General features: G+C 45.1%; 1 protein-coding gene across 3 annotated transcripts in view; it reads right to left on the bottom strand.

Moving 5' to 3' along the window:
* The window catches only part of cluha (CLUH binding protein of NUMT mRNA a), a 110,209-nt gene that overhangs the window by 32,560 nt on the left and 58,082 nt on the right, over positions 1 to 19,567 (bottom strand). For all 3 annotated transcript variants that reach the window (XM_078548092.1, XM_078548090.1, XM_078548091.1), the window contains exons 3-10: positions 18,186 to 18,357; positions 16,079 to 16,222; positions 13,945 to 14,072; positions 10,612 to 10,766; positions 9,063 to 9,188; positions 3,960 to 4,107; positions 2,530 to 2,622; positions 1,103 to 1,797 (exon numbers count right to left, since the gene is read on the bottom strand). In XM_078548092.1, the coding sequence (XP_078404218.1) occupies positions 1,103 to 1,797; positions 2,530 to 2,622; positions 3,960 to 4,107; positions 9,063 to 9,188; positions 10,612 to 10,766; positions 13,945 to 14,072; positions 16,079 to 16,222; positions 18,186 to 18,357 (1,661 nt within the window). The remainder of the gene's footprint in view (positions 1 to 1,102; positions 1,798 to 2,529; positions 2,623 to 3,959; positions 4,108 to 9,062; positions 9,189 to 10,611; positions 10,767 to 13,944; positions 14,073 to 16,078; positions 16,223 to 18,185; positions 18,358 to 19,567) is intronic.

Genomic DNA, 19,567 nt, shown 5'->3' with positions numbered 1-19,567 from the left:
TGGTAAATGTTGAGACCCACAGCGCCGTGACACATGCGCACGCGCACACAGCGCCATGTCACACGCATGCACTGTAACAACAACTTATTCAAAGTCATAAAACATCTCAAGGCACTTCACTAATGTAATTGCGCTATGCAGTCTGACACTGAGCCACATAAGGCAATATTACAGTAGATGGCCAAAGGCTTGTTTGAAGTGGTAGGTGTTAAGGCTTAAAGGCAGCGTGGGAGAGGCAGAGAGGTTTAGGGAGGGAATTCCAGAGCTTGGGGGTCTTGGCAGCAGAAGGCGCGTGGCCACTAGTGGTGGACTGATTAAAATCGGGGCTGCTTAAAAAAAAAAAGAATTAAGGGGTAACTGGGAGGGTTTTCGGGCTGGAGGAGATTAAAGGGATAGGGGGGGGCAAGGCAATCAAGGATCACTTACCTTCCACACTTCCCAGGCTCATGCTAACATAGTACAAGAAGCATACTCACTAAAAATGCAGAAGGTAAGATTTATTATGGAGGCTAATGATGGTTAGTATTGGCCAGCTAAAGTTAGTCTGACTTGTTGATCAAATGCTTCTAGATAATTAAAAACTATATTCTATTCCAAGTTGGTAATTCTTCTGTCACAAAGTGAAACTTGCTGAATCATGTACTGAAAATGCAGAGTATTTGAGTGCAACAAATTAAAACCATTTGAATATCCACTATGATGGATTGCGTAACATCATCCTGCAGACACAGGTTGCTTCCTCATTCAACCTATCCCCCAGAGAGGGAATTAATTCCTGACCATGGGAATGACGTTTGCTTCTCAGCCTTTTGGTGGTTTCTGGGCAACTGCCAGGAGACACCGGGGTTGTGCATTAGTGCTGCAGAGGGGGAACTCTCAGGCGTTCATTCTCTTCACACTGTGGGGCAGGGCCGATGCGGAGGAGAGAGTGGCAAATGGAGATGGCGTTTACCCAAGTTGAAGAGATGGAAATAAGACCTCCCATCCTGCAGCTGAGAAGACAGTTGCCGCCATTAAGAGTCACTCAGTACAGCGCCCCAACCAAAAGCCAATGTGCCCCATAATATCATGCCCAGAAATTCATGCATAATTCTGCACTTACCTGTGTTCGACAAAGGCTTCAATTAGCTCCTGCCTCAGGCAGGACAGCCTGTGCCTGTGTTCCTTCGGAAAGCCCATCTTGCTGCATTCCTCCGGGAGCTCTTCGCCTTCCACAGGCAGGAAATTCAAGTCCGGTGGGAAAGTGCGCAGCAAGTCCAAGATGTAATGGCGGCTGTCGTTCCCAATAATGCCTTTGCACTCGACAGAGGAGCACAGCTCCACTTCATCGTTCTTGTCGTTAAGTACATTGTGCTTCTGGATTTTGAGAGGCCTTGCTGTCTTCTCCAATAACTCCAGGTATTTGGGGTGAGACACAACCGTTTTACCAAAGTCTATGGACCCATATATAACACTCTGTTCCTGCTCCCGTTCCAGAATACCAGGAATGATCGACTGCGCGGTCACTCTGTAACCCCTGTAGTCCACAACCACAGTCCCCAAAGTATAAAGTCCTTCTACATCAACTGCATTGTAGGCACGAACTCCATTCAGGTCATTGGTGGGAGCCACGTAGGCTGCATTGTCCCCACCAAAGTCCTTGTAATGGTCACGGACATCAAAGCCCAAGCTGAAGAAGATGTTGTTCCAAATGAACATTTGCATTTTGGTTTCTTCGCCTGGATTGATGGCCATGACATTCCCATCGATCACGGCCATTGCACCTCGTGTAGCAGCTGCTGCAAAGTCACTGTGCACCTTCAGAAAGAAAAAGCAAACAGTAAATTTAAGTGTCATCACTGCAGTGGACACGCAAATTATGGTGACCAAATTATAGCTGGCACACAGTGGTAAGGAAGCACGCTCTCCTTTCACCATTGCAGGACAATGACGCATCAGGCTTCTGTTTAACTGCAAGGGTCCTGGCAAATACGTTTGGGTGATGTTAAAAGCAGTGCCTAGGCATGAGCACACAACATAAAATTACACATAGTTCCCATGCAAGTTGGAACTAAATGGATAGCCCCATTGAGAAAAAAACAAGGTATAAGGATGGAACATTGATACAATAGGAGGTGCTTTGTCTGGTTCTCAGCCATATACTACTTTACGATTGGGCACAATGAGGCACCCGGGGTTCCAGGTACTGCAAGGTAGGGGGGACTCTCCCGACTTACATTCATTGCTGTCTTGTTGGGGAGGCAACTGATTTCTATGGTTGGAGAAAATTCAAGTTTGGACCCTCACCCGGATACGACACATTGATGCACTGCAACATGGAACCCCAGGCTATCATTTTTATCCGCAAACTACATTTCCATTACTTTGGATGGCAGGTACATGGGAAAAAAAACTGCACCAAAGCTTTGATATTTGTCAAAGTAACCCGACAATTGATAGCAGATCAGAGGAAAGCTTTGAATACACAACGATGCAGAGAAGCATCACCTTTTAATTATGAACAAAAAATGATTAAAACTTCAGCTTTACCTTGAAAATAGCCCGCTCGCGGAGAAGCCTTTCGGGGAGGTTCTTACGTGGGAGCTCTCTGGTCGTTTGCAATTCTTCATTCCAGTCCCTTGTCTGGAGACACCCAGAACAGATTGTGAGGAAACTTATATAAAAAGGAGAGTATTCACTTATAGTGATTGTAACCCTAAAACAGTCAACAAAGTCAGCGAAATCATACTCTGATCAGAAAGACACTCAGGGAGCCCCAGACGTTTACAAGTGAACTAGATAACAGGGTACATGGTGGCTAGCAGTGACCCCGAATAGATTGCAAGCTCTGTTTATATATTTAGTTAGCATCTTATTACATCCTCCGGATGTCCCAAAGCATTTAAATCAAAGAATTACCTTTTTTTAAAAAAAAAAGGTGTAGTGCTGTTATGTAGGCAACTTCTGGCAGCCAATTGAGACACGAGTTGTGGCACACATGGTTGAGGGGTGAATGTTGGTCAGGACATCAGGAGAAAGCTCTGTCCTTTTCTGAATAGAATTGTTTACATCCTGGCCTCAGTTTACCACCTTATCCGATATACAACAGTGCTGCACTGAAGGGTCAGCCTGGATTATCTCCTCAAGTTGGCAGCGGGGATTGAAACCGCACCATTGCGACTCCAAAGTGAGAGTGCTACCAACTGAGCCAAGCTGACAAATGGTATTTCTTTTGCTTTATGGCAGATGGCAAGTTCCCTCCACTCCTCTCCTCAGTGGCAGTGAGGTCAACTGTAGCACCCTGACAGCTACCCTGGCTGTAAACACATACCCAGTAAAAATGTTGAACCCCAAGGATCTGTGTAACTCTGCAACACCTCCAGTCTTTCCTTGTACACAAGTACGAAGTAAGAGCAGTGTGATTTTCTTACTCAGAAAGCTCTGCCAATGTATTACCGTCAGATGCCGCAAACGTGCAATTTGCATACAATAGTTGTAACCAGATCATTGGAACACTGCTGGGTGTTGAAATGGTGGTCTTGAAAAAGCAGCTGTGTGCCGTCTTCACATTTACGGTGAAATAAAAACCAGGAATCGCAGCACGATGAATATTTGATAATGAAATGAATACCCAGCACGAGTTACTTTTAAATGCCAAACAAGGTGAGTGAGCTATTAAGCAGGGAGATGTTCAATGCAGGGCCAAGGTTCACTAGGCTGCTGATCTAAGCATTAGTGTGAACAGAGGCCAGGCATCTTTCCACTGAAGTGGGGGGATTCAATAAGGGAAGCAATATCGGTGTGATAGCAATCTGAGTGCAGGTCGTCTTTCATCAGGTGGCATATAGCCCAGGGTGACTGGGATACACAACTGCACAGAAACAATTTGGTTGGAGAATAAAAAGAGGAAGGCAGTAATAGGAGACAGACTGAGGCTGTTACACTTTGGCTTGCTATAGTGCATTAATCAGTCTTGGTACCTGGCCTGGTATATGCTCCTCATACCCCAAACGTGAAGTGTATGCATCTTCTGCGCGGACACAGTCCATGGCATGCTCCACTGTGGGTGCAGTCCAGCTGTACACTTGGAAAGGAGTTGCTATCCTTTCAAACGGGTGTCGCTGAACCCTATGCATCAAATGGTACACAAGTTAGTAAACCAGGGTTCAAATATTTTACTGTACCACCCCACGCCCACACCACTAACATCGTACTGTAACAACAAGTAGGCTCATCTCAAAGGCATCGTGGAACTACATTCATTTCAAGATCATGGTGGTGTAGCCAAATCCAGACGCATGGTATCATGCAGGCACTACTGTCCAGTATAATTTTTATGCAGCTCCAGTCCTGCAAATAAGAACTATCTGCTCCGTCCATTTGGTCAGGTTCTGGAGAATGCTGACAGGCTTAGAATGGGAGAATGGTGCAGAGATCACTTTGGCGTCGCTCTCCACAGAGCTGAACTGCACAAAGTAAAAAGCATGTGAAGTTTTGTATTCTGCCAGCACAAAGATCTGGCCCCTGCAATACAGCTAGGAATTCAGGAACATTCAACACAACTAAGACTTAAACACATAGTCACAAAAGTGCCATAAATCATTAAATAGTCATCATCCTGGAGTGTTTTAATTTGTTCATGAGATGCAGGTATTTTGGCTAGATCAGTATTTATTGCCCACCCCTAGTTGCACTTGAGAAGGGTGGTGGTGAGCTGCCTTCTTGAACCGCTGCAGTCCATGTGATGTGGGAACACCCACAGTGCTGTTAGGGAGGGAGTTCCAGGATTTTGACCCAGCGACAGTTCCAAATTAAGCTTTCGCTTAAGGTACGCCAAATTAAATACTAAATGAACCACAGAAGCTTCAATGTACTTCAGAGTTCAATGCATGACTTACAACTCTATATTTGGAATGGATGGAAGCAATTGCATAATTGCGCAAAATATAGTTTCAGTAATACTTAAGTGGCTGCCTCGGAAAATCTACAGTGCATCAGAGACCTGAAGCAGGCTTTAGGCCCCTTATTTGCCTGTGTGAATGGCTGGCTTAACACCTACTTCTGGTATGGGTAAATGGCACCACTCATTTCTCTTTGCCCAATATGGCACTTTCGGTTGTAACCGTGTGCAACCTTCCTGTCTGCCATTTCGAGGTCACATAGTGCCTGAAAAGCAGGTGCAACGCAGTCCAATTTAATAATAATAACATATACTTATACAGCGCCTTTAACATAATAAAACTTCCCAAGGCACTTCACAGGGGCATTATAAAAGAAAATATGACACCAAACCATGCAAGGAGATATTAGGTCAAGTGACCAAAAGCTTAGTCAGAGGTAGGTTTTAAGGAACGTCTTAAAGGAGGAAAGTGAAGTAGAGAGGTGTAGGGAGGGTATTCCAGAGCTCAGGTCCTGCGCAGCTGAAGGCACGGCCACCAGTGGTGGAAACATTAAAACAGGAATGCTCAAGAGACCAGAAATAGAGCAGCACATGTATCTCGGAGGATTATGGGGCTGGAAGAGGTAACAGAGATACGGAGCGGCGAGGCCACGGAGGGATCTGAAAACAAGGGTGAGAATTTTAAAGTCAAGACGTTGCTTGATTGGGAGCTAACGTAGGTCAGCGCGCACAGGAATGAAAGGTGAACATGATTTGGTGTGAGGTAAGACACGGGCAGCAGAATTAATCCCCTATAATACCATGCTACTCCACTACAATGCTCCAAATACCTATCTATAATGGAATTCACAAAACTCTACACTGCATTCTTTAACTGTGGCCTAACCAATGTCTTGTGCAGATTCGTCAACTCCTTGTTTTTGTATTCAGTCCTGTTGTACACAAGCCCCAGAGCGCAATTATCTTCCTCCATCTTAGCTCTGTTGTATTGTGCTTTGTTTGGCTGCTAACTCCATGATAATAAACTGGGCCTCATGCTGTAATTGTGGGCTTTACTGGAATTGCAGAGGAAATGAATCACTGAACATGGCAACAAGACTCAAGAGTGATTATTTTCACATTTGTGCTTTTTTTCTGGGGACAGTCAAAGACATTTTCATACCCAAGAGGCTTTATTTCCCCAATACAAAAGAAAAGTACTGTGGATGCTGGAAATTTGAAATAAAAAGCAAAGAAGTGTTGGAAAAACTCAGCAAGTCATACCCTTATGGATCATGTCCCAGACACCACCATCACCATCCCTGGGTATGTTCTGTCCCACTGGCAAGACAGATCCACCAGAGGTGATGGCACAGTGGTATGCAGTTGGGAGGAAGGCGCCCTGGGAGCCCTCAACATCGACTCTGGCCCCAATGAAGTCTCATGGCATCAGATCAAACATGGGCAAAGAAACCTCCTGCTGATTACCACCTACAGCACCCCCCAACCCGCTCAGCTGATGAATCAGTGCTCCTCCATGTTGAACACCATTTGGAGGAAGCACTGAGGGTGGCAAGGGTGCAGAATGTGCTCTGGGTGGGGGACTTCAATGTCCATCACTAAGAGTGGCTCGGTAGCATCACCACAGATCGAGCTGGCCGAGTCCTAAATGACATAGCTGCTAGACTGGGTCTGCAGCAGCTGGTGAGGGAACCAACAAGAGGGTAAAACATACCAGACCTCATCCTCACCAACCTGCCTGCCACAGATTCATCTGTCCATGACACTATCGGTAGGAGTGACCACCGCACAGCCATTGTGGAGACCAAGGCCCGTCTTCACATTGAGGATACCCTCCACCGCTTTGTGTGGCACTACCATCATGCTAAATGGGAGTGATTTTGAACAGATCTAGCAATTCAAGACTGCTGTGGGCTATCAGCAGCAGCAGAATAGTACTCAACCACAATCTGTAACCTCATGGCTCAGAATATCTCCCACTCTACCATCATCATCAAGCCACAGGATCAACCCTGGCTCAATGAAGAGTGCAGGAGGGCATGCCAGGAGCAACGCCAGGCATACCTAAAAATGAGGTGTCAACCCTGTGCAGCTACAACGCAGGACTACTTGCGTGCCAAACAGTATAAGCAGCAAGTGACAGACAGAGCTAAGCGATTCCACAACCAATGAATTAGATCTAACGTGGCAGTCCTGCCACATTCAATCATGAATCGTGCTGAACAATTGAACAGCTCACTGGAAGAGGCGGCTCCACAATTATCCCCATCCTCAATGATGAAGAAGCCCAGCACTTCAGTGCAAAAGATAAGGCTGAAGCATTCACAACAATCTTCAACCAGATGTGCTGAGTGAATTATCCATCTTGGCCTCCTCCAGAGGTCCCCAGCATCACAGGTGCCAGTCTTTAGCCAACTCAGTTCACACCACATGATATCAAGAAATGGCTGAAGGCACTGGATACTGCAAAGGTTATAGGCCCTGACAATATTCTGGCAATATTTGTGCTTGTGCTTGACTTGTGCCCCAGAATTTGCCGTACCCCTAGCCAAGCTGTTCCAGCACAGCTACAACACTGGCATCTACCCGGCTATATGGAAAATTGCCCAGGTATGTCCTGTAAACAAAAAGGAGGACAAATCCAATCTGGCTGATTACCACCCCATCAGTCTACTCACGATCATCGGTAAAGTGATGGAAGGGGTCATCAAGTGTTTTCAAGCGACAATTCCTTAGCAATAAGCTGCTCACTGACGCTCAGTTTGGGTTCCGCCAGGGTCACTCAGCTTCTGACCTCATTACAGCCTTGGTTCAAACATGGACAAAAGAGCTAAACTCCAGAGGTGAGGTGAAAGTGACTACCTTTGACACCTAGGCAGCATTTGATGGAGTGTGGCATCAAAGAGCCCTAGCAAAACTGGAGTCAATGGGAATCAGGGAACTCCGCTGGGTGGAGTCATACCTAGCACAAAGAAAGATGGTTGTGATTGTTGGAGGTCAGTCATCTCAGCTCTGGGACATCACAGCAGGAGTTTCTCAGGATAGCATCCTAGGCCCAAACATCTTCAACTGCTTCATCAATGACCTTCTTTCCATCATAAGATCAAATGGGGATGTTCGGTGATGATTGCACAATGTTTAGCTCCATTCACGACTCCTCAGATACTGAAGCAGTCCATGTCCAAATGCAGCAAGGCCTGGACAATATCCAGGCTTGGCCTGACAAGTGGCAAGTAACATTCGTGCCAGGCAATGACCATATCTAACAAAAGAGAATCTAACCATTGCCCCTTGACGTTCAATGGCATTGCCATGACTGAATCCTCCACTATCAACATCCTGGGGTTTATCATTGACCAGAAACTGAACTGGACTAGCCATATAAATACTGTGGCTACAAGAGGTCAGATGCTAGGAATCCTGTGGCGAGTAACTCACCCCCTGACTCCCCAAAGCCTGTCCACCATCTACAAGGCACAAGTCAGGAGTGTGATGGGATACTCCCCACTTGCCTGAATGAGTGCAACTCCCACAACACTCAAGAAGCTTGACACCATCCAGGACAAAGCAGCCCGCTTGATTGGCACCCCATCCACAAACATTTACTCTCTCCACCACCAACGCACAGTAGCAGCAGTGTGTACTATCTACAAGATGCACTGCAGAAACTCACCAAGGCTCCTTAGGAAGCAACTTCCAAACTCACGACCATCTAGAAGGACAAGGGCAGCAGATACATGGGAACACCACCGCTTGGAAGTACCCCTCCAAGTCATTCACCATCCTGACTTGCAAATATATCCCCATTTCTTCACTGTCGCTGGGTCAAAATCCTAGAACTCATTCCCTAACAGCACTGTGGGTGTACCTACACCACAGGGACTGCAACGGTTCAAGAAGGCAGCTCACCACCGCCTTCTCAAGGGCATTTAGGGATGGGCAATAAATGCTGGCCTAGCCAGCAACGCCCACATCCCATAAGTGAATTAAAAAAAAAGGTAAGAAGAGTCTGTGGAGAGAAACAGAGTTAATGTTTCAGATCGCGATGACCTTTCATCAGAACTTTACACTACCTCCTTCAGTTAGTTAATGGGAAAAAGCATATTTCTCAAGTTAGTTATGTTTCAGGAATGTACGCAATTATAAAAAAAACAAAAAAAGACAATTGGCACCAGTCTCTCACCTTTTCTTTTGCAAGGTGGCAAAATTCTTTTTGAAAATAGGACTGATCTGGCTCAGCAATTCCACCAGTGAATGGCTAAGGAAACTGGGGTTTGCAGGCTTGGGGTTGAAACTGTAGGCTGTCGACCTGTTCCAAATAGAAAAATCAGTGTTGTACTACAGGTGAAAAATATATTGCATTTAAAAAGTTATGCAAGTTGTTTTAACATTGCAGATTTAACTCAAGCAAAATTACACACACAGACGCATACATAAACATATACTTCCTGGACCCAGAGCTTTCAGTCCTCAATTTCCTTCAGGAAGGCTCTGAACATCATCTTGCTTGTGTTAAGTGATCGTTTTACCGGATTTTTTTTTGTCTAGCTCACACCCAGTGCTCATTCCCACCATAAATAGCGTGCAGCAACTAACACTATCCAGACTCCAAAAGACAGAGATAATTTAAATGTGCTCCTCCTGCACGGACCTTGTAGTCAAACTGTACAATGGCTTTACAAATATAAATGTCATTTTAATTTGTGTTTTCAGGAGTTTACAAAGAAATTAAAGAATTAAATGTCAGATCAGAGTCACAAACTCTCTTATTAGAGGTAATGGTGGTGAGGGTCAGTGAATTACTCCCATGCAGGGAAATAGAGGGAGAAAGGAGGGAGGGAAATAAAAATATAGAGGGTCATCTCCACCGGGCCACTGCTGCATATCTTCTGCCAGTATGGACAGACTGCTGGCATCCCACTCAACTGGGTGTGCTAGTTATGAGCAGTTGTTTGGTAGTACAGAACTTGAGTATTGCTGAAAAAGGAGACATGTCTAAGCTTTTCATCTTGCACTCATCAGGACACTTTGCAAGAATAAAAACACGCTGATTGGTTGGCACTCTCTTCACAGACAGTATAAATTGTTGTTTTGCGCTTATATTGGCATTCTTGCGGGGTATCCTGGTGAGTGCAAGACAAAAAACTTAGACACATCTCTTTTTCAGCAATACTCAAGTTATGAGTGTTAGCTTGTGTGAAACTGCAACAGGTGCAGGGGTTAGGTGCAGTGCAATGGCCTCCCCTGATGCAGTGATACAGGACTCGCTATATCTGCAATTGCCATAGTCTTCAATTCTGCAAATCATTCCCTTTTACTTAAACAGAGAGTGGGCAACAACTGGCTAATTCGGAACTCACTTGAATTTTACAGCCAGTTAAACCAACAAATGCAAACTTTCTCACCCACTAAGCAGCTGCAGTTGTTCCTTCAAATCAGAGTTGAAGTGGATAGCAGGAAGCAAGTACAGATCAAGGCAGTCGCTGGCCTGCAAGTTCCAGTAATGAGGTTTTTTTTTGCAATCAGGCTGATTGGTTTACGTCATAAATTCCCCACCTGGGGAAACTTTCCCAATGGAGCAATTTCACAATGTGGCAATGTTCCAAGCAGAAATCAGATGCATTACCCTCTTTCCCCGCATAAAGCAAGAGCAAGGGAAGGGGAGATAAATAAATCTACAATGAAGGGGAGAAGCCACCATGGAAACAAACATAGACACACACAAAACTTACTGATTCACGTAGAAACCTCGGGTTGAAGCAGTGATGCTAACGTGCCGATCCTCCATGGTAACTACGTACAGGTACATCAGATCACCATGCATCTTGCGGTTACCTGGTGGAGGATTCCAGCCACTCATAGTTAACACTTTCAGGCACTGCAGAGGCTGTGGAAAGGGAGGGAAGCAGGTTAAAATCACAATTCTTATACAGCTATGCAACTTAAAGTATATTTACATTGCACCATATGACAAGCCTTTGCAACAAGATTACGGGGACGCATTAACTGTGCATTTATACACACACAGTTAGAGTAAGCGATTTAGCATATCACAATATCCCACAAATTTTTGAAATTTACTGCACATGACATGATCTGTTATCAGAGTGCAGCAATTCTGCATCAAAATTTCTCACAGCACAAAAACAGTCCCAAACGAAATGTTAAAAAAGGCATCCTCTGTGACTATGGTGCATTAATCTTCTCCACGCCATTTGATACAGTCGACCATACCACCCTCACCCCCATTGTTTAGATTGGTGGAAGTGCTTTCAGTGGCTCCACTCTGACCAATCACAATACAGCAAGAGCATCTAGGTCTTCTCTTTCCACCCCAGGATTTACCTCTGGAGTTCCTCCTCTTCCTCATCTACTGCTCGTCTGACAGCCAACCATGGATAAGTCACAATTTCTTCCAGGTAACATCGAGAAGATTGATGTCATCGTTTCTGACCTCCACCTTTAACGAGTCATCAATTTGCCCCCTTCCCCACCGATTACCTCAGGTATTTCCCCAGACTCAGCCTTAGCATTCTACCTGACCCCAGGCTCAGCTTTTGATCCCATATCCTCTCCAGTACAAAGACCATCTAATTCAACTCTCAACGTTCAACAGCTATGCTCCTAATGCAGTTCCATTCTGCTGAAACTCTCAATGCCTTTGTCACCTTCAGACTTGACTGTTCCAATGCTGTCCTGGCCAGCCTGCTATCCTGCGCTCCCTCCGTAAACTCCAGCTTCTCCAAAACACTGCAGCCCACGTCTTATCTCACACACCAATCGCCTCTGTCCTCACAAATCTACAAATTGGCTCACAGTGCCCCCCAACACCTCAAATACAAAATTCCCATGTTGAAAACACTCCTTCTTCAACAGCTCTTCACTACCTCTTCCAGCACTACAATATCCCCTAGCCCCTCAAGCTTTCAATTCTTATGACTTTTGGCCTCTTGCATACACTCCTTCCTCTTTTATTGGCAGCTGTGCCTTCAGCCCCTTCCCTAAATTCCATCTCTGTTTGGCCATTAAAACTCATTTCTTACACTGAGCTTTTTCTGTCACATCACCTAATATCTGCTTCCTTGGACTCAACACCTGTTTTAAAATGATATCTCCAACGTGCCTGGGGACACTTTTCCAACATTATAAAGGTCCTGTACAAAGGCGAGTTGCTGAAAATGTTAGTTCCTAAGCAATAACAAAACATTTCCCACCACCATCTTCTCAAGGGCAATACTCTCCACTTGCTTCAATGAGTGTAGCTCCAACACTCAAGGAGCTCAACACCATCCAAGATAAAGCAGTCTGCTTGATCGGCACCCCCGTCCATTATCTTAAACATTCACTCCTTCCACCACCGACAGCAGCGTGTATCATCTACAAGATGCACTGCAGCAACTCACCAAGGGTCCTTCGACAGCACTGTCCAAACCCGTGATCTCTACCACCAAGGGCAGCAAATGCACGGGAACACCATCACCTGCAGGTTGCCCTTCTGACCTCCTGAGCCACACATCATCCTGACTTTGGAACTATAGCACCACTCCTTCACTGTCACTGGGTCAAAATCCTGGAACTTTCTCCCTAACAGCACTGTGGATGTACCTACATCACATGGACTGCAGCGGTTCCAGGCAGTGGCTCACCACCACCTTCTCAAGGGCAATTAGGGATGGGCAATGAATGATGGCCTTGCCAATGATGTTCACGTCCCAAGAACAAATTTTAAAACGTCATGTAGCATTAAGCACATTGTTTGTCTTCTATTATCTCTCCTACTCCTAATGCACTATTTGCTCCCAAGCTTCCTGAAATGCCGACAGGTTTCTGCTGAGGGATAGAATCGCGGGTTCTGTAACTGGCCTCAGCAACCTCTGCGTTCAAGGTGTGGAAAGCATGGCCATGGTTCCGGCTCCTGATTACTATCTAGGTGTGTGCGTGCGATGTGTGCACGTGTATGCACGACAGACATGGGATAAGGTTCCACTGTGTTGTATGGTCACCCGCTGCAAGCATATTTCCGACTAAAACCAAAAAACAAAATCAAACTTCCCCATTCCAACACCCGTTGCTAAACTCTTTACTTGCAAGGGAATTACAAACTGCAAACTGAAACCAACTGCACACTAGATATTTGATCAATTCCTTTTTCTAAAAAAAGAGAACCGTAGATACTTCAATTTGCAAGAGAAATCTCTTAGCTACTTCCAACACTTCTGAGCCGTTCATCTTCCAGTTTGAGCACATTAGAGGTCACCTCAGAAACATGTCCTTGACAAATCTAAGCTGCAACACCATGCCTAGTTTCCACACCCCCCTCTTACCACCCAGTACTACATTCGATGATTAACTAACCTGGCCAAGCAGCGACATTGTTCTCTATTGAACAATGAATATCCTGATTCATCTGAAATACATTAGAAGTTACAACACGGAAAGAAACCAGTCTTTCTAAACCATTACCATCCACATAACACAAGTCCAACTCATATTTTCCTCCCTGTTGCCTTATCCCTTCACCCACCTGTACAATCTGATCTTGAATATTGACTCTGCCTCAATCGTTTAAACCCTGGAAGTGAATTTCCCAGCCTCATAGCCCTCTCATGGAAAGAAGTGTCTCCTGGTCTCCGTTATAAATCCCATCCATTTAATCTGAAGTCCCTTAACTACTGGAAACAGACTGCTTCCACTTATGCTGTCCCATCCATTCATAACTTTAAAATAATCCTGCTAAATTCATTCATAGGAAATTATAAAGTGGGAGATTTCCCATTACCTAAATATGACAAGTCACAACATACCAAAGTTCCTGTGACAGTTTACAGTACTGGCCAATACCAAAATAGAACCTGTGCCAGTGCTCACAGCTCACCTTTATTTTAAAAAACAGATCATAAACACCACTTCAAGATAAATAAGTGCTTTTGTGTCCTATCATCAACCCGAAACGTTCACACTGGTCCCCTCTCTCCAGATGCCTCTTGACCTGCTGAGCATTTTCAGCGTTTTTCCATTTCAATTTCAGTATTTCCAGCACCTGCAATGTTTTGCTTTTGTTTTACCTTTGCATCCTTGGTCTGTGGCTGGAGAAAGAGCAAAGGGCGTTCCTTGCTGCCAGGGAGAATGTGTTCTGGGGGCGTGCAGTCAATTTGCTCCAACTCAGAGCCTTTCCTTTTGCGCTTTCCAGTCTCTGAAAACAATTTTTCAAAATTGCAATAAAAATCAGCGACAGTACTCCTTTCCATCAGAAACCACAATACCCGCTTTGTCCACTGCTGCCTTTGCCCACAGTGACCTGATCCTAGTAGAATAAAACCGATGGATTAGTTCATAATGGATCAGGGTTATCTTATATTATAGGAAAAGTCATTGTCAAAAGAATTCCCAGAACAAGCACTTTAATCCACAATTTACTTGCAGATATGACTTCTCTGCCCCGCCACTGCCTTTTGAAACACGAGCTCCTATCACAGCTGTCAATCTCCAGCTGCAGAAATTAAACATCTGTACTTGGCTTTAACAGCTAAACGATGTAGTCTGGAGCTGCCTTCCCTGCCCATCATGCAATGTCATCATATCATGGTCAACAGTTCAGTCTTCAGGGAAATAAAAAAAAAGTGGTCACTTCATAGTTCAGCACAAATACTTTGTCACGAGAATTTAACAAAAAAAGCTCTGCTAATTTTCTCCTTTCCTAAAGACGTTGCTTGAATACACCTCCATAGCATCATTCTCTAATACTTCACTAAAGTGGCCATTATTCAGGTGCAAGTCTTGACAGTCAATGGCACCAGGTTATTCAACAGCATCAAATACCCCAATTATAATCTGATGCCTGCGCACACTTCCAGTAAAGTGGGTAGACGGCGGGGAAGGTGACTGGATAGGCATCAGCAGCAGGGCCCTCAATCACATTCAGCTATGTCAGCAGTGGCTCAGTTGGTAGCACTCTCGCCTGAACCAAGTTTCCAGGTTCAGGGTGTGAGCTCTAACATCAAGGCTGGCACTCCAGTGCACTCCTGAGGGAGTGCTGAAGATGTTGTCTTTCGGATGAGACGTCAAAACGAGGCCCCGCCTGTGTGTTTCAGGGTGGATGCAAAAGATCCCATGGCGCCATTTTGAAGAACAGCAGAGGACTTATCCCCAGTGTCCTGGCCAATGTTGAGGCTGTGTTTCCTGTAACCGTAACTACAGGGGGTGCATTCGCTGGACATGCAGTCGCAGTGCCTGTGACCTCACTGCCAGCCACAGGTAGCTGCTTACACCAAAAGACCATCCATAATATTGAGCTGTGCAAATAAAATTCAACAACTGCAACATCAATGTGTTTTTTCCCCCCCATCATGGTTAAGGATTGCAGTTTTCACAGAAAACTGATTCCCAAAACACCAGTTAAAAATCCCAGGATCACAGCTGCAATTAGCTCCCCGCCCTGCTCACTGGCTGCCCCGCTCTTGATCCCACACTGCCTCCCTCCCTCCCGCTCACCACCCTGCTCCCTCGCTGTCTACAGGCAGGGAGCAGGACGGTGAACGAAGAGGCCAAGGGTTGGGAGCTGGGCGGCGAGTAAAGCAGGTGAGTGAGGCAGCAAGTGGGGTTCTGAGTGTTCAACCATGACATTAGCGGCATCACGCGTGCGCCTACGGGTGGAGTGGTTGCCGACTTCCTGTTCCAGGCGCACAGTGATGATGTCAGCAGCACCGACTTCCTGCTCCTGTGTGGTGCCAGGAGATAGTGTTACATAAATGAAAGTCTTTCTCTTTATTCCTCTGCAGAGGCCAACTTCAGCCTTCCCTGGTGCCATCCCTGCTGAGAGCAGAGCTGTCTCAGCACAGACCAATGATCTTTCCTGCTTTGTGAAGATTAGCTACTAGCTGTATTAACTCACTAAACCATCTGGGAGGCTTGAAAAAAAAATAAGCATGAGGCACCTGACAAAGTAAAAACCTAGTGCTGCAAAGTAACGCATTACATTGAGAAAGGATGGTACAGGAAGGTACTGATCTTGCATTTCAGGTAACTTGTATAGTCTGAACACAAATTACCAGAGGACAATTTTTAAAATTAAATCTTTAATGCAACCTTCAACGCCCTGCTAGGAGCTGCATTTCTCCATAATCTCGTGACACCTTTTAGGGATACACACATTTCCTTCACTTTCTCATACACCAACATCACTGTCAGTTCCCTTCTTACCTCCCAAATCTCCCTCAGTGAACATGCTCAGGAATGACAAAGAATTGCAGTCTACGCCATTGTAGGAATCGGACGGGTCCAAGCTCTTCAGAAGGTCTCGGATGTGTCGCACATGTATCCGGGCTTCACGGACAGTGTAGGGCTCTTTGGGAATACACACACAGACACAAAAAAAAAACCACAAAGTGATTAACCTGCTCCAACTCAGCTCATTTTAAATGCAGCTCGCGTTAAGATAATTATGGATGGAAAAGGCCATTCGGCCCATCTTCCTTCATCAATCCAGAAATATACTAACACCCTCTTTCCTCATCTGAGTGTAGCATCCATCTGTTTCTTAAATGATTCCAAGACATTTCCCTCCACTACTTGAAGTGGAAGCTCATCTTGCATGTTAATCACTATAGCGTCATAGTCATAGAGTTATAGAGGTCTACAGCACAGAAAAAGACCCTTCGGCCCATCAAGTCCCCGCCGGTCAAACAAGCACCTAACTACTCTAATCCCATTTTCCAGCACTAGGCCCATAGCCTTGTATGCCATGGCACCGCAAGTGCACATTTAAATACTTCTTAAATATTATGAGGGTATCTCACACCCTTTCAGGCAGTGAGTTCCAGCTTCCCAGCACCCTCTGGGTAAAAAAATTCTCCCTCACATCCCCCCTAATCCTCCTGTCCCTTACCTTAAATCTATGCCCCCTGGTTATTGATCCCTCCACCAAGGGGAAAAGTTCCTTCCTGTCTACCCTATCTATGCCCCTCATAATTTTATACACCTCAATCTTGTCCCCCCTCAATCTCCTCTGCCCCAAGGCAAATAACCCCAGTCTATCCAATCTCTCCTCATAACTAAAACTCTCCAGCCCAGGCAACATCCCGGTAAATCTCCTCTACACTCTCTCTAGTGCAATCACATCCTTCCTATAATGCGGATTCCAGAACTGCACGCAATACTCTAGCTGTGAAGAAGAATTGCACAATATCAATCTTAAAACGTATACTGCTGTTGTTTGAATGGACGTTCCTTTGTTCTACTACCAAGTGTAATGTGAAGCAATATTGTCTATAACCTTAAGAATCTTGCTTGCCTCTTAACATGAGCTCAGCCACCTCCTTTCCAAGTTGAAACATCCAAGTTTCATTTGTCTTCTCTCAATACTCCTTACACTAGGGAGCAACCTTGTAGCTCTTCTCTGCACTGCATCAGCAACTTGGACACATTTCTTGGTGACCAGGACTGGATGCAGTACTCAAGGTACCGCCTGACTGGAGCACTAAAAATTTTGATAATGACATCTAGAGACTTGGTCAGTTCTTAGAAGAGTTATTAGATTACTTAATTTAGGAAGCTTTTTGTCTGATGTCCATGGAGCCCCAGAGATCACGTATCAAGTTAACATTGTCAGTAATGCTTCGATATCTCGGGTGACAGACACTAATGGAGCTTGGGGTTGTATGTAAGGTTTATCCACCAGTGAGGCACCGGCACTAAGGAACAGGTCTTTCCAAACCTTCAGATCCACAAATTTCAACCAGGACAAGAGAAATAGAAAAATGAATTGGTTCGATTTAGTTAGGCCTCATCTGACAGATGTAGCCTATAGTCTGTAGTCGAGACAACCCCTGGCGGATGCGAGAGGATATGTGGTGTTAGAGAGCTGCAGGTACAGGCCTCAGAACTACAGAGAGCAGGTCCAGAGGGATGTTTAGTTGGCCTGGAGCCATAATGTAGGCAACAGAGTCAGCCAAGAGAGACAGAAAACTCGTCATACCATGGATTTCTTTTGTTCCAATGCGATTGATCCCTGAGCTGATCAGAAATGATTGGCTGGGCTGAAAATGGCTGAAGGGTCAGCGATCGCAAAAAAGTTCTGGACTTAGGCCAATTCACAACTGTACATTATTACACAGAAAACTAAAGATGCTGGTTCGAGGCCCCTGGGGCAGGACATTAAGGTTGAAAATATTAAGATAAATCAGGAATTAGCGATTAAAGTTTTGATTTTAAAAATCTGAAGGCGAAAGGAGAGAGAAATAAGGGAGGCAACAAACCCACCCATTTTCTGACTCTGGAAAAGTGGGAGTGGGAGACAGCACAACAATACCTTCTACTACTTTCAGATTGGAGCCTTCCTGCAGGCCTTCAATGGATTTGAGTTCAGAGAAGTTGTCCAGAACATTTCCATCCAGCTGCAGAGAGAAGCATGTGCGATGGCAGGTGTCCTCTCTGTCCATAAGGACCTGATGGATTTCCTGCACCATCTCCTGGGGAGAAACCTAGGAACAAATTAGGAAAAAATAAGATTAACTTTGCCATGTTTAACAAGGTAAAACATTCCGAGGCGCTTCACAGGAACATTCCCAAACAAAATTTGGCATCGAAACACTCAAGGCGGCATTAGGGCAGATGATCAAAAGCTTGGCCAAAGAGGTGAGTTATAGTAAGTGTCTTAAAGGAAATAAAGGTTGAGTGGCACAGAGGTTTCGTGGTTAGTTGGTTTTGGGGGGGGGGGGGTGGGGGGGGTGTGTGGCACAGTGGAATTTCAAAGCTTAGAGCCTTGGCAGCTGAGGGCACTGCTGCCATGTGAGGAGCAATGAAAATCAGGGATGGGCAAGAGGTCAGAATTGGTGGCATGCAGAGATCTGGGAGGGTCTCAAACAGCAATACCATCCCAAAGGTTGAGATCTGGTGCTAATTCTCCTCAAGTTTTGACAACAGATCAGCCATTGACCAACGTTTCTATAGCCACAGTGTTCAAAGTTCATGTGTAGTCAACCCTGCAAATTGCTCTATTCCTATAAAAGCGTACAGGTAGAAGTTCAAAAATAGCCTTTCCTTACCCATGAATAAATTACCAACCCCCCTCCCCACCATTTCAAGACACTGTCACCTAAGTTTTATATGGGCATTTTCCCATTCACTTTTAAACACTGGCATTAAAATAAGGTCAACTGAAAACTTAGCCTCAGCATGCTGATGTTGGCACATTGCTCCCTTGGATCCTGTGACAATTAACATTAACCCAGGGTTTAAAGTCAATGTATTGCTTACCGAAACCCAGGTGACTCACTACTTAAATCATCCTTCTCACATTGACCATGGTCCCTCTCGGTTCTAATGAAGCTGATCACAAACTTTAGAGTCAATCTCACTATTCCACTAGACACCACAGTTTTTCTAACCTCAATGACTTGAGCAACTTCAGACCTTAATCACAGCTTCCATTTTCTCTTGGGAAAATTGATTCTGGTAATGTTTAAGTTTGTTATGGACAAAGAAATAGACAAGTTGCAAAAAAATGTTTTGGATTGGGGGAGAGTGGATTTTAGTAAAATAAGGCAGGATCTGGCCAAGGTAGACTGGGAACAGCTACTTGTGGGGAAATCTACAGAGGAAAAGTGGGGGGGTGTTCAAAAAAGAAATGAGGAGGGTACAGGCTGAACATGTTCCCTCTAGGGTGATAGGAAGGAGTAACAAGCCCAGAGA

This window comes from Cetorhinus maximus, chromosome 9, assembly GCF_964194155.1.
Source record: "Cetorhinus maximus chromosome 9, sCetMax3.hap1.1, whole genome shotgun sequence".
Lineage (NCBI taxonomy): Eukaryota > Metazoa > Chordata > Chondrichthyes > Lamniformes > Cetorhinidae > Cetorhinus > Cetorhinus maximus.
The sequence above is the reverse complement of the archived record's forward strand: the minus strand, read 5'-3'. Positions and strand labels throughout refer to the sequence as shown.